Source organism: Hemitrygon akajei, chromosome 31 (assembly GCF_048418815.1).
Source record: "Hemitrygon akajei chromosome 31, sHemAka1.3, whole genome shotgun sequence".
NCBI lineage: Eukaryota > Metazoa > Chordata > Chondrichthyes > Myliobatiformes > Dasyatidae > Hemitrygon > Hemitrygon akajei.
Genome location: NC_133154.1, coordinates 13,299,275 through 13,315,273, shown reverse-complemented (window position 1 = coordinate 13,315,273; position 15,999 = coordinate 13,299,275). Strand labels below are relative to the sequence as shown.

The 15,999-nt window shown below is 42.0% G+C and overlaps 1 protein-coding gene across 6 annotated transcripts in view; it reads left to right on the top strand.

Moving 5' to 3' along the window:
- LOC140719311 (myocardin-related transcription factor A-like) overlaps positions 1 to 15,999 on the top strand; it is a 222,208-nt gene that overhangs the window by 139,146 nt on the left and 67,063 nt on the right. For all 6 annotated transcript variants that reach the window (XM_073033853.1, XM_073033854.1, XM_073033855.1 and 3 more), the window contains one exon: positions 650 to 715. In XM_073033853.1, coding sequence (XP_072889954.1) covers positions 650 to 715 — 66 coding nt within the window. The remainder of the gene's footprint in view (positions 1 to 649; positions 716 to 15,999) is intronic.

Below are 15,999 nucleotides of genomic sequence, written 5' to 3'. Positions count from 1 at the left end.
GAAAGGAACAAAGAATGTAAGAGAGGCAAGTGAATATTTAGGATTAGCATAATTTTAAATTTCAGACTTAAGTTTGGACATTTATGAAGTGGAGCAATAACTCAACTGGGATGAAAGCTGGTGCTGGAGTGCAGGTCTGGTGGAGTGCTCAACAGACAGCCTGGGCTTTCTGGGTCACAATGGAAGGAAACAAACTGTGATTTTAGGCCTGTCGTTCTACAGAGTGAGACTGTGTTTCGTCTCCCGCAGCCATCCTGCGGCTGATGTCAGAGTCGTTGGTAATCTCTGACCCCCTACTCAAAATTTCAGGTCCTATACTGCTGCTATGCAGGGCTGACTTTCATAACTTTCTTGTGGTTTACATACGTTGAAGCAGCATTTTTCTCAAGTGTCGTGCCGAAAGGAGGAGTGGGGAGAGAACTTGAACCCTCAAGGTTTATTTATAACAAAGTTGTAAAATCTCATTGTCGAGCTTATCAGAACGACAGACGGCTTTTGTTATTTCCTACATAGAAGCAGCTGGGCGGAAGCACTCGATCTGTTACCACTTCTGCAAAAAGTGAAGTTAGGAATGGAGAACTTTCTCGAAGTGGTGCATTGTAGCACTTACTCTCTGGCACTAACCATGTCTCTCCTTCTTCTCTGGCAGTATTGCAACTGAAGCTTCAGCAACGGCGGACACGTGAAGAGCTGGCCAGCCAGGGAATCATGCCACGTAAGTACTAGCTGTTCATACAGTCATAACAAGAGCTGGGGGCTGTTCTTTCCAATTTAAATTAAGTTTATGGTACCATTTTGACGCAGCGTGCCTAGTTGTACAAGTGGTTGCATTTCGCTCATCATCTTTGTTTTTTTTTCCATCTGCTAGATGTTACTTCGGCACAGAGTTTGAACTACTCTGAATTGCACTGTCTTTCACTTTCTGTAAGCACGTGCAGTTTTGGCTTCCTAGTATGTCTGTAGCACCGTAGAGTTGGCTTTGATAAAAGTGCAGATGTATGAAAGCAGAGAGCAGCTACGTTCACGGATGTTGTTGAGTGTGGGGACTTTAACATTAGATTTAACAATTAACACAGAAGTCATTACCCTTTTTCCTGCAGCCTCAACCGCCCCCCCCCAAGCCCCGCCTTTTTAGAGATGGGCTTGTGACAGGTGACTGAGTCAGTCCTTCCTCCTTTAGCTTGCTTTGTCGGAGAGTAAGCTTCCCTGAGTACAAGCCGAATGGGTTTCTCATCCGGAATATATAAAGCATCGTCTGAGACAGAGGCTAGTGATCCATTCTACAGCATTTGTGGTGTTGAGGATGCCAAGGCATTATCGATTGTTTTACTGGCATTGTAGGATAAATTGCTACTAACCGATAGCAACTGGTATGGTGGTGCTAATTGGAGCAATTGCAAAATGTCTACCAGTGCTGAGTACAGGTAAGCCTTGCACTTTTAGCCTGGTGCACTCTGCATGGGAGAAAGAACTTAGTGGTGCAAAGGACTTCAGTTTGTCCTGATGTTGTCAGTTAAAAAAAAAAACATGTTTTTTTTTTGCAGCCTTTTACTGGAAAAAAATATTTTTGAGTCTTAATGTTGAAACCAGGCTTGGGGATCCTAGGACTTGCCTTTTGTCCATTTCTGCCCGTGTTCTGATCTGGAATGTAGGCATTTTCCACCTGGAAGAAGCTGTGCATCCCACATGAGAACACAAACTCCACTTCTCTAGATTTTTAAAAGAATTTGGCCTGGAAGCTCCTGAACTTGCACCACAGGTCGCCGTGCCTGTGGTGCACCCGAGAGATTAATCATGAAAAACTGTAATTTCCTTCAGTAGAGTGTCGAAGCTAAACCGACATTCTTCACGGAAATTTGTTGCACTTGCTTGGGAAGATATTTGATTAGCAGTGGTATTCTTAATCATGTTATATATCAAGACAAACTGATGGGCAAAGTGAAAAGGAGAAGGCCGGGAGGTGGCCAGATAGGAGTTTCAACATTTGAAATTTGTGATCGAGACCACATTTCAGTTTTATGATTTCTAAAGTAAATAATTCAGGACGAATCTTTATGCCCAGTGTGAGTATGGACTGTGATTCATGCTAACATAATGAGATAATTGAAGCAGATGGCGTTGGTGAATTCAAGACGAGGCACTTTATGTCCACAGAAGAATGTAAGAATATGCAGATATTAAATGGGTGCATGTGAAACATAAACAGTGACATTGCTGTGGGACAAATGGACTTTTTAAATACTACGTAATTCTGTTTGGTTCATCCCTTCCCAGTCCTCACTTGCAGGACTTGCTTTTTAAAGGGGAAAGAAAGAAATTAACTTTTGTACTCTAATCTGGAGCTGGCTAATGATACAAAAAGAGGCTGAGTGTACTGCACCTTTGGTGTTGTGATGGAAACTAGGACTGATTAGATGCCATGCCTCAGATCCTTGTTGGAAAATTGTTTTTAAGCGTTTATATATTTTGTTCTGGAAAAGTGTACGTTGAATGAAATGTATATCCCCACTCACTTCATTCCTTTCTGTCCTCCTGGAACAGTTGGAAGATTCTCCCAGTGACCTTCTGGGTGCCCCGCTTCCTCACCAAAGCCAGACGGTTAGGGTTAGTAAGTTGTGGGTTTATTACGTTGATGTCAGAAGCATGGTGACACTTGCAGGCTTCCCCCAGCACAATCCGTGAACTGTTGGTAGTTGATGCATAACGATGCGTTTCACTGTATGTTCTGATGCTACAGGTAACAAATAAAGCTAATCTTTCATCTTTAGGTTCAGTGGTAGAATCCAGAGAGGGGTAAAATCTCCCTTTCACTTCTGAAACCTAAAGATTGGGGTCGAGATTTTGAGCCCAAATTCCTGTCGGCTTGAGTCGGCTGTGGCTTTCACTTCCAAGCCAGCATCTGTGGCCCTGATCCCATCTTGTAGACTCGTGTCTGCCTCCTTGACTGGTTCAGGCGGGTGTTGATCCTGTGGAATTTTTCAAAGAACAGCAAGTTTCCCTTGGAGGAGTACTGTGCTTCTGCCAGCACCTTTGGAAACAGATAAGCATCCTGCAGTGTATAGAATGGCTACTGAGCCTCATTTCGGAGATATAATAGGGTGGTAAATTGTCCGTAAGATGCAGGGGCAGAATTAGGCCATTTGGCCATTGAGTCTGCTCTACCATTCCTTCACGGCTGATTTATTACCCCTCTCAGCCCCATTTTAAAACCTATCAACATCTGATTTAAATATACCCAATGACTTGGCCTCCATAGACATCTGTGGCAATGAATTACACAGATTCACCAATCTCTGGCTAAAGGAATTCCTCCACATCTCCGTTCGATGGGAGCAAGCATCCTTGTAATCTGAGGCTGTGCCCTGTGGTCCTACACTCCCCAACTATCGTATCTTTACTTTAAGAGTGGTTTCTGGTAGTGTATATGTAAATTCAAGCACTCTATTACAGTTACTAAACTGGAAAAGCCGAGGAGCAGTTTAGACCAAAGTACTTAGAGCCACTGCTGCCTAAAAACTTGATCCAGCATTCCTACTGAATAATGCAGTTTTCCTCTCTGCACTGTTAAACCTCAGTATACAACGTGTCTTGCAAGTTGCTGTCAGAAGCAAGATGGGGCATAAAGTTGAATGCCAGTGGCTAGCATTGGTCAAGATACTATATATCCAATGGATAAGGCAGAAGAGGTAAATCGTCCTGATGCTGGGCCGGGGCGCAGGGAATGAACCGCGTGGCCAAGTGGTTAAGGCTTTGGGCTGGCGATCTGAAGGTTGTTTGTTCAAGCCTTGGCCGAGGCAGCGTGTGTGTCCTTGAGCAAGGCACTTAACCACACACTGCTCCTGCACATTTATAGCCCAGTGGCGGTGGTTGATGCCGTATAAAGGGAAAAAAAAAATCAAGAAAGAGCCAAAAGTAATTGCTCGTTCCCCAAAATGAAAGGTCATGAAAAGCCAATCCACCTAGTATTAAAATTACTTCATGGTTTGTGACTTCAGAGTTTTGAACATAGAATGTAGAACAATACAGCGCAGGACTGGGCCCTTCGGCCCAAATGTTTTGCTGATCCAGTTAAAAAGCACCCAAACACGAATTCCTCCTACCTACACGATGCCATATCCCTCCTCCTCCCTCACATCCATGTGACTATCTAACTGCCTTATTAAAGCCTCTAATGTATTTACCTCTACCACCACACCAGGCAGCGCATTCCAGGCATCCACCACTCTGAGTGAAAAAACATACCCCTCACATCCCCTTTGAACCAACCCCCCTCTCACCCTCAGTGCATGCCCTCTGGTATTTGACATTTCAACTCTGGGAAACAGGTCTGTGTCTGTCATAATCCTAACAACCTTTATCAGATCTTCCCTCAGCCTCCACTACTCCAGATAAAACGACCCGTTTATCCAGCACATGATCTCTGAATGAGGCAGCGTCCTGGTAAACCTCTTCTGCACCCTCTCCGAAGCCTCAACAGCCTTCCTATAGTGGGGTCTTTTTGCAAGCTTTAAGTTTTGGGACACTTTACACTCTCATTGGCAGACTAAATTGCTTAATTCTGAGTACAGATGGTCAAAATGAATGTTTAAAGCAGAAGTGTTAACACTGGACTACTCATTACAAGAGGTCAGCCAGCAGTTATGCAAGGTGGACGCTAGCCACCTGATGTATGTATCCCCCACTGATTTAGCTCTTGGATTGCAGAGCCATCGACTGCCCTCAGCTGTTAATGGTAAATTTTTATTTTCGTTGTGTATTATAAACCTAAAGCATAATCGCACATATAGATTTGACAAAGTTTTTGCAAGGCTGACGGGGAATGTGGAAGGCACTGCAAGCAATTATAACACGGACGTCCATGCTAATGAGAAGGAATAAAACACAAGAGTGGTTTGTCTGAAAGTTGTGCTTCTGCAATACAAGTAGATTAAGGGAAATAAGTATTGGGAGAAAGAGATATGCATTGACTAACTGGTTGAGAAACACCCCTTACACAGAGATTGTTGTGCCAGTATTTTTCTTTGAGCATCTATCTTTGGTAAGATTTCTCCTATTAGAGAAAAGACCCTGGTGTTCAAACTGCTTTTTTTTAAAAAAGAAACCAGTTTCAATTTATTTTTGATTTTACGGGCTTTAGTTGTTAAATGAAGCAGATTGGTTGGGCTTTAACCTGTGGTATCCTGAACTTTGTTTTATTCATTGAACACACTTATCTGCATGAGTTTGTGCTGTGCCCCTGACTGCTGGGAAGCTGACACTAACCCTCAGTGCAACCCTAACGCTGCTGAATCTCTGATGCCAGAGCTTATGAAATGTTACACCAGGCTTTTTCTGCTTCCTGGGGTGGATGTAAAAGATTCAAGCACTTGGTTCCAAGCACAGCAGCGTGTTCTGATGTCTTTTTCCCTCCCTTAGTAGACATAAAAGAGGAGTAATCAGGACATTTATACACTCAATGGCCACTTTGTTACATAGACCTGTACACCTGATCGCTAATCCAGATGTCTAATCAGCCAATCACATGGCATAAAAGCACAACAGATGTGGTCAAGAGGTTCACTTGTTCAGACTAAACATGAGATTGGGGAAGAAGTGTGATCTAAGTAACTTTGACTGTGGAATGATTGTAGATGCCAGCTGGGGTGGTTTGAGTATCTTAGAAACTGCTGATCACACACAGCAGTCTCTAGAGTTTGTAGAGAAGGGTGCGAAAAACAAAAAAGGGCATCCAGTAAATGGCAGTTCTGTGGGTGGAAACGCCTCGTTAGTGAGAGAAGTCAGAAGAGAACGGCCAGACTGGTTCAAGCTGACAGGAAGGCATCAGTAACTCAGATGACCTCGAGTTACAACAGTGTTGTGCAGAAGAGCATCTCTGAACACATAAGATGTCGAACCTTGAAGTGGACTACAGCAGCAGAGAACTACGTACGCTCAGTGGCCACTTTATTAGGTACAGGAGCTACCTAATAAAGTGGCCACTGAGACTACATCATTGGATATCCTTGCTGCCTCTGTGAGTGGCAGCTTTCTTTGAATTCCAAAAGTAAAAAACTTAAAAAATTAAGAAATAAAAACAGAAAATTCTGGAACCATTCAGCAGGTTGGGTACATTTTGTTGCAGTGTCTTAGACCTGAAACGTTAACTCTTTTCTCAGGGGCTGCCTAAGTGTTTCCAGCATGTTCCCTTTTGGTTTTAGATTTCCAGCATCTCGATTTGCACTTTTAAAAATAATTGGTGGTGAAGTTGATTAGGACATACAAGGTTGTGAAATGATCATTGTAAGGTCAGTTCATTCTTCCTCTTTCTCACTCTGTCCAAAGAGAACTGGCCTGGAGTGAAGCTTTAATACTCATGCAGTAATTGACTGATTTACCCCTGGGCAGGGGAGGAAGATCCAGGGAGTGACCTTTCAGTCTCTGGCTAGCAACTGGTGGGATCGATCTGCCTGCCTTAAACAAAATTTGTGTTTATTTGTGTTTATTGTTTTGAGAATAGATAACACCTCTGAAGGGGTCCTGAAATTTAAGGATGTACAATATGAAACTGAAAATACAGTATTTTGTGTGTTTGTACAGTTGGATACTGGGTCTGTGGCTACAGAAAATCATTTTCCAAAAAACTTAACTTCTGAAGGTATTGTCCCACTAACATTTTTTTATTTTAAAAAAAAATCCCTTTCAAATAAAAGATCCCATGTTAAAAACCCTAAAATTCAGGGTAATAATGGGAAAATACCTGATATTATAAGCATCTTTTGGTGATTGTTTATTGAAAGTTCTCTAGCCAACCTGTCATGAAAGTAACACATTGGTTTATATTTAAGTTGCTATTGCAAATCATCCGTACTAAGAAACAGCCTGTGTAGAGGTTCTTCCCCCTGTGGAGCACCCAGAGGAAACCCACGTGGTCACAGCGAGAACTAGAAACTTACACAGGAAACCCACGCCAAAACGGGGAGAACATACAGGCACCTTTCAGATAGTGGTGGGAATTGAACCTGGGTCATTGTATATGGGAGTCTGTTATAGGAGTCAAACTGAACACACTGGAGGCTGTGGTAGAACAAAAGATCCTATGGAAAACCCTGGCAATTCTAGACTATGTTTCTCACCCTCTGCTCTCTGCCTTGGCTAACAGAGGAGCACTTTTAGTAATAGACTAAGACAACTGCACTGCTCCAAAGAGCGCTGTATGAGGTCATTCTTACCCTTGGCCATTAGGCTCTATAATAAGTCAACCTATAATCTCCTATTAGACTGAGGTAACTTATTTTTTATTCTTTCTTACTGCTCTTGTAATATTTGTATAACTGCATTTGTAATGCTACTGTGATTCTGTAATTTCGTTTGGGATCAATAAAGTATCTGTCTATTAATGGTATGCTAACCACTACCCTAGATGATTTCCTCGAGCCTTTATCTGGCCTGTTTCCTGCGCTCTCAGATAGTCTTCTGCTTGGGATATTGTAGGCTGAGGCTAAGATGCTTATAATAGAACGCACATTTAATACTGCTGCAGTTTCAATCCTCATGACAGAAGGCAATGTTTCAGCCTGCTTCTGCTGAGCACCCACAATTTTCATTTAGTTAACAGAACTGGGTGGGTATAATGCATACTGAGAAATCCTTGTGTGCATTCCCAAAGATCTGCTGATCTCAGCTCTGATGCTTTGGCTGTTGGGACCCAGAGGTTTGTGTGTCGGAGGTCATTTTCGGGCACTGTGGGTGCTCCCCTACACCTGTCCCTGTTCGCTGTCCCAAACACTCTTTGCATTCAGGGAGTCTGCCAATTTTTGTATGCTAGGTTTACCATGAAAGGTTTGGGTGTGGGATGATATACCGAAATGATTGAAATTGGCCTTAACCAAGAAAGGAAAAAAATGAAGGAAGGGATAGTTGTCATCTGATAATGAATGCAGAAGTAGTTGAGGTTTAAATATCTTAATATATAATGACAATAGCCAGCTGGTGGTGTAATGGCTTCCGCACTGGACTTTGAGGTGAGTGGTTCCAGGTTTGAATCTGGCCAGCTCCCTGTACGCTTTCCATCTGTGCCGGGTGAGTGCCGAGCTAGCAACTGTAAAAAAAAAATGTGAAACACGCTAAAGTAACAGCAAAGTTGCCACCCAACGCACCACAAGGCGCATAAAGGAACGAGAATAGTGACAAGACATCTCATACCAAAAGCACTACTTGGACAATTGTGTTGCCAGGAACCAGTTGTGCCTTGTCCAATTTCCCAACCACAGAGCAGAAGATAATGTGAAATAACCTACCTGGATTGAAGTTGCAAATAAATGATATGCATGCAGGCATTCAGACATGATGGATTAAAGCAATGGCTTGAATGAGGAAGTAGTTCAAGCTATTTCATTGCCAGTAAGATCAATACGTATCAATTCATTGCCAATAAGTATCACCCATTTAGATCCTTCCAGAGCATCAACAGGTCTGGGGAAAGTTTGATAAACAGTGATACCCATGTGAATAAGGGACATAAAGTGAGGCTGCAAAATATAATCTGTATTACCTTACATTTAGAAGGTTGTATGTTGATCTAATTGTATTCAATATGATACAGGTTAACAACAGAGCAGATGCTCTCTCTGCTATAGATATCCCTCTGTTTATGAAAGAAAGATACCTATACCAGAGGAAGCATTCCTGGAAAATATTTTACATGAATTATGAATATTTTGAAGTCATGTACTGCTTTGGGCAGACTAGTGTATTTTGTAGTTCTGTGCAATTTGTTATGGCAAAAGCAGATTAGTAATTTATTCTTTGCAATCTCTGAAAGAGTCTGTAGTGTTATAGTGGTACACTTGTAAGTGGAGGAATCCTCACTTAGGTGGCACCATTTTTAAATACAAGAACGAGTAGTCCCCAGTTTAAGTCAGGGTTTCATTGCTGAGAACTGTTCATGACATGAACTGTTTGCAAGTCAGAAATGACTTATGGGAGAGGATCGGTGAAACAGCTTGATGGAAAAGCAAGGGGGCATGGGAAGAGCGTCTGCCAGCTGGCCTCAATAATTCGGCAAGTGCTTGAGTTTGTTCATTCATCCCAACTTTGCCTTGCTCAACCAGCCTCTGATAGTTGTGATTCTGGGAATGGGGAGAAAAGACAGGTGGAAAGTCCCATTTCCACCCAACTGCACGTACCTGCAGCTCTCGAGAAGCCAGCAAAACCATCCCAATGATACGTACGAGGTGGTGTTTGTAACTTGGAGAGGACGTATAGAGTTCAATAGTGAAACTGGGAACCACATTTTCACTATATTAGAGTTCTGGAAAGGTGTAAAATGCAAAAAAAAAGTGTTTATTTCAGAAGACTCGATGCGGGATTATTGAATTTTTTATTTATTTGTTGAGATACAGCGTGGAATAGGTCCTTCCTGCCCTTCGAACCGTGCTACCCAGCAGCCCCACTGATTTAATCCTAACCTAATCATGGGACAATTTACTATGACCAATTAACCTACCAACCGGTACGTCTTTGGACTGTGGGAAGAAACCGGAGCACCCAGAGGAAACCCACGTGATCATGGGGAGTACGTACATATTCCTTACCAAGCAGTGGCAGGAATTCGAGAGCTAAATAGTTTTGTTCCTGATTATAGAGCTTAGCACGTTGAAGATTGGCTCCAGTAATTCTAGTCGACATATTAGAATTGATGAATTAGAGGTAAAACTACCCTTCAAGAGTTAAAGACCAGAAGTTTAGAGAGAGGAAGGGAATCAGTTTTTAAATATTTCAAGCAATTGAAATAAGTGTCATTGATTGGTTGCAACAGTCCAATCATCTCTCCATGAAAACTAATGTGACCAGTATAATTGAGGAAGTTCAACTAGAGAGCTTTTGTTATTGTTCTGAATGCTTACAAGAGATGACATTGTAATCTTTTATCTTGTCATGTTTTGTGGTGTTAATGGTTTGACTTGGGTCTCACAAGACAAGTTTTACAGGAAACTTATACTACTCCTGCTTGGAGGTTAGCTAGCCTGCTAGGATTCCCCATTTCCTCATGAAATTAAATATTAGTGTCTGGACAGCATTTCAAGAAACTAGAACAATTGTGGCAACATTAATCAGGTGGCTAAACATAACTTTAAAACTTTGAAGATGGGCATTTGCTGACTTAATTAGAAACCCTGACTAGTCTTTGGGGCATTAATAGTCCACCTCTGAAGTTGGTCACTACAGTCACAAGTTTGGAAGTAGGAGGATCCCACTGATGGGGAGGATATTTCTGTGTAGGTAGATGAGCTTGATGAAGTGTTATTACACCAAAATTGCTACTCCATGCACAATCTAACATTAGATAGATAGATAGATACTTTATTCATCCCCATGGGGAAATTCAACATTTTTTCCAATGTCCCATACACTTATTGTAGCAAAACTAATTACATACAATACTTAACTCAGTATAAACATAATATGCATCTAAAATCACCCTCTCAAAAAGCATTAATACATAACTTTTAAAAAGTTCTTAAATAGTTTACTAAAATACATTGAATGGTAACTTAAGCTCAGTCCTAACCCCGGCACTTTAACATATCTTACCCCTGGCGGTTGAATTGTAAAGCCGAATGGCATTGGGGAGTAATGATCTCTTCATCCTGTCTGAGGAGCATTGCATCGATAGCAACCTGCCGCTGAAGCTGCTTCTCTGTCTCTGGATGGTGCTATGTAGAGGATGTTCAGGGTTTTCCATGATTGACCGTAGCCTACTCAGCGCCCTTTGCTCTGCTACCGATGTCATACTCTCCAGTTCTGTGCCCACGACAGAGCCCGCCTTCCTTACCAGCTTATTAAGACGTGAGGCGTCCCTCTTCTTAATGCTGCCTCCCCAACACGCCACCACAAAGAAGAGGGCGCTCTCCACAACTGACCTATAGAACATTAGGGAAGGAACTAAAGACCGTTTGTCCTTAGTTTGTAATAAAATCCATCTTATTTCCCCATGGTAAAAGTTGATGTATTCTTGAGAACCTCTTTTGGACACATTTGTACTCGTTCTAGCTTCTGCAACTGGATTAACTTGTTTCAAATTTTACTTGGGATATATTTTTCATCATCCTGCGCCTTGCAACCCTTTCACTGGGTGTTGTGGTGGAGGAATGAGGACCTTCACTAGCTTTGATACGTATTAATGGTTCATAAAAAGGGAGCTGTTTCAGGTTGGCAGCCAGTGCTAGTGGTGTTCCACGGGGGTCTATGCTGGCACTGCTTCTTTTTACATTATATGTCAATGACTTTGATGACAGAATTGATCGCTTTGTGGCCAGGTTTGTGGATGAATCGAAGATAGGCGGAGGGGCAGTCAGTTTTCAGGAAGTAGAGGTGCTACAGAAGGACTTAGACTGGTTAGGAGAAAGGACAAAGAAGTGGCAGCTGGAATACCGTGTTGGGAAGTGTATGGTCATGCACTTTGGTAGCAGAAATAAAAGGGTAGACTATTTTCTAAATGGAGAGAAGATTCAAAACTATGAGGTGCAAGGGGACTTGGGAATCTTCGTGCATGATTCCCCAAAGGTTCATTTGCAGGTTGAGTTAGTGGTGAGGAAGGCAAGTGCAATGTTAGCATTAATTTCAAGAGGACTAGAATATAAAAGCTCAGATGTAATGTTGAGGCTTTATAAAGCTCTGTTGAGGCCTCACTTGGAGTATTGTGTGCAGTTTTGGGCCCCATATCTAAGAAAAGATGTGCTGACATTGGAGAGGGTTCAAAAGAGATTCACAAAAGTGATTCTGGGATTGAAAGGCTTATGTGAGGAGCAATGGATGCCTCTGGGCCTCTACTGACTAGAGTTCAGAAGAATAAGTGGTAGCCTCACTGAAACCAATTGAATGTTGAAAGGCCTTGGAATAGTAGATGTGGAGAGGATGTTTTCTACAATGGAGGAGTCTAAGACCAGAGGACACAGTCTGAGAATACAGAGTCATCCTTTTAGAATGGAGATGAGGAGGAATTTCTTTAGCCAGAGAGTGGTGAATCTGTGAAATTTGTTGGCACAGGCAGCTGTGGAAGCCAAGTCACTGGGTATTTTTAAGGCAGAGGTTGATAGATTCTTGATTAGTCAGGGCTTGAAGTGATATGGGGAGAAGACAGAAAATTGGGGCAGAGAGGGAAAATGGATCAGCCATAATTAAATGGCAGAGCAGACTTGATGGGCCAGGTAGCCTAACTTTGCTGCTATATGTTATGGTCTTATAACAGTGCAAAGAAGGGGGTATGTAATTCATATGCAATCATGTCAAACACAGGATTTCACAGGCTCATTCTTAGTGATCTAGAATATAAGTCAGTTGATAAATCAAAATCTTTCCTGTCTTATTTTTAGTGTAATCTGCATCGGGTATGTTCAATGAATTTGGTCTGATACTGTTCAGATTAGTTTTTGGCCTCTAGTTTTCTGTCTTTTATTATAGGCGGATTATCTTTGGAAAGTGAGAATGGCCTTGTAATATGGACGCTTACATCCTGTTTCAAGCTTTCTTGTGCTGTTTCCTTATCAGATGGATATTGTGTGCAGTTTCCTGTGTGCTCGTACAAGAACCTAAATTACAACAGCCTGTTTGAGGAAGGCCAAACGAAAAGGAATCTGCAGATAGGGCCAAGGTTTACAATTGCATTACATGAATGTGTTTGTTACATTGCTAATCACTTCAAGAGTCCTTTCTAGTATAAATGGAAATGGAACACTGAACTTAATCCTCATAGAGGGATCAGAAGTGGAGAGGGTGAGCAATTTCGAATTCCTGGCTGTCAATATCTCTGGTCCCAACATATCGATGCAGCTATAAAGAAGACAAGACAGCAGCTATATTCCTTTAAGAGTTTGAGGAGCTTTGGTTTGTCACCAAAAATACTTGAAAACTTCTACATATGTACCATGGAGAGCATTGTGACTGGCTGCATCACCATCTGGTATGGGGGGGGGGGGGGGGAGGGCGACTGCACAGGTTTGAAAGAAGCTACAGAAAGTTGTAAAATTAGTTACCTCCATCATGGGTACTAGCCTCTGTAGTATCCAAAACATCTTCAAGGAGCGGTGCCTCAGAAAGGCAACGTCCATTATTAAAGATGCCCATCACACAGGCCACACCCTCTGCTCATCGTTACCATCAGGAAGGAGGTACAGAAGTCTGAAAGCACACACTCAGTGATTCAGGAACAGCTTCTTCCCTTCTGCCATCTGATTCCTAAATGGACATTGAACCCATGAACACTACCTCACTTTTTAAAATTATTTCTGTTTTTGCACTACTATTTTTAATTTAACTATTCAATAAACATATACATTCTTGCTGTAATTCATTTATGTATTTATTTTTCTATATTAATCGCATATTGCATTGTACTGCTGCCATTGTTAACAAATTTCACGACATGAGCTGGTGATACTGAACCTGATTCTGATTCTCATGTTAATTGGGAGGCGACATTTCTCCTGACTGGCATTGCAAGTAGCAAACATGAAGAAATCTGCAGATGCTCGAAATTCAAACAACACACACAAAATGCTGGTGGAACACAGCAGGCCAGGCAGCATCTATAAGGAGAAGCACTGTCGACGTTTCGGGCCAAGACCCTTCATCAGGACATAGGGTCTCGGCCCGAAATGTCGACAGTGCTTCTCCTTATAGATGCTGCCTGGCCTGCTGTGTTCCACCAGCATTTTGTGTGTGTTGTTTGGCATTGCAAGTAATCTGGTTTGTAAAATTGACTTGCCCTGCAGAAATAATGGTACACCACTCCATTTGAGCAAAGTATCCCACGAGGTGGTCTGCTGCTGTCCCCTCCGGAGCCTTCCATTGTTTCTCACCAGAGAAAGTTTTCAGACTGCTTTCGTCTGCAGCAACTTTTTGTCCCTGATGTATGGAGTGAAGTGCAACAGCGTCTATTTTTAGATTTAAACCATTACGTGTCTTGGGCAGGGAGTTTGCACTTTATCAAATGAGACATGCACTGAAGCAGGAGAATGAAGACCTAAAATAGCCAGCATCAGATCGAAAAGCAGAAGCTGTCCAAAAATTGCTGGGACCCAGTAGCCATGGGGCGGTGGAGGGTTGTTAATGGTGGTTGTAGGGAGGAGATGCAGTTCATGTAGATCATATTTGGACGCTAGTAATAGGCAGCATCAGAATCGGAAATAATTGTATTTTAACATAACAAGGAATAATAAGTGATGCACACTTTTCTATTAAGTAGGTTGTAACTAAGTTGAAACTCCGGACTTTCCATTTGTGGACCTCATCTCTGCAATTAACTCTGCTGTGTCTATAAAATCTTCGAGTACTGTGGCCGGTTGCACAGGAAGGTCATAACTAGAAGTGGATGTCAGCCATTAATTTAGCTTCCAGTATGTTATTGATGAGCTCGCAGTTGAGCTGAATTTTGAATCAGTCTGCTTTTCGGTTTTACTTTAAAATGATCCTTTGTTGTACTTAAGTATCTTATGATTAAAATGCGACTTGGAAGCACATAATCCATCAATAACTTAAGTCCCTGATGTATATAGAATTCCTGGCTTGCATTATACACAGCGTTCCTTGGCTGGCATTTCACTCTGGAAGTCATGATGACTGCATAGGTTTGGTATTGGCTTTGTAGGGATTGGTATCTCTGAGAATGATAGCATGGCATTTAGTGACACACTTCAGCCAAGTTAAGGAAAATACCTAGCTGATCAGGTAGTATCTGTGAGGGGAAGAGAGAAACAAAGTTTTCAATTGATGTCCTACCTCAAGGATTGTCCAGTTTTTGATACAAGCTGGAGAGGCTGGTTGTCCAAAATTGTTGAACTTGCTTTTTAGTCTTAAGGGTTGTACATGCCTGGTTGGTGTTCCTCAAGCCCAAGCATTGTAATAGTGTTATGGGTCTAATGGCAGTTTCCTCCAGGTGCTGCAGTTTCTTCCCATTTTGCACAGCCACAGTTAAGGTTGGTGAGTTGTGAGCAGGCTACGTTGGTACCGGAAGTGTAGCAACAATCGTTGGGTGCCCAGCACAAGCTTTGCTGATTTGCTTTGATGCATGTGTTTCGATGTATGGTGAATTACGGTAACAGGTGACTGAACTCAAGGCCATTCCTAGACTGACTGTCAGAAATGGTTATTTCTTTCTAGATTGCTAATAATCAAGGCCCAAGAATACAGACAGAGTTGAAAAGTAGTTTTTGCTACATCAAAATAGTGATTAGAATAGGCTTGAGTTTTAGGAAACCTGATGATCACAAAAAGAGGGAAGCAACTTTTTATGTCTAAAATGTCTTTCTCTCTATCTTGGGACCATGACCTCAGGTTCTGGAGAAAAATCCTTCATGCAACCAACCGCTGAGTCCTCTCAATTTCAATAAGATCTTCAGCCATTCTTCTGAATTCTGTGAATACAAGTCTAGTCAATCTAATCTAATGTGCAGGAAGTCGCAGTTTGGTGGAACAGCCTCCATCAAACTCAAGCATAAACTCAAGCTCTCTACTCAGAAATATCCACCCCACCAATGGGATCCTCCTACTTCCAAACTTGTTTCTACAGTGACCACCTTCAGTGGCCCCAAAGACTAGTCAGGGTTTCAGCATTCGGGTTTGTAATTAAGTCAGCAAATCTAATCTCTCTCCAACCTACTGTTCTGATCTCCCAGAAATCAATATGAACCCTTGAACTCTTTTTTTTTCTGGGAGATATATATTTTCTTGGGTAAGGAGCCCATAATTGTACCCAGTTCCGGGTGTCATCTCACCATGGACCTGTGTAATTATAGCTAGATGAAGAGTCTCAACTGGTAACGTTGGCTATTTCCCTCTACAGATGCTGTCTGACACGGTGAGCTCCAGTGAATTTTCCTCCTACATTCCAACATCTGCAGTCTTTTCTATCTCCATCTTAATTGTTTTAGACTTCCTTGTTCCTGTACACAAAACCTCTTGAAATAAAGGCTGAAGTCCACACAAGATTATTAATCCATTCTCATTGTACTTTATCCAATT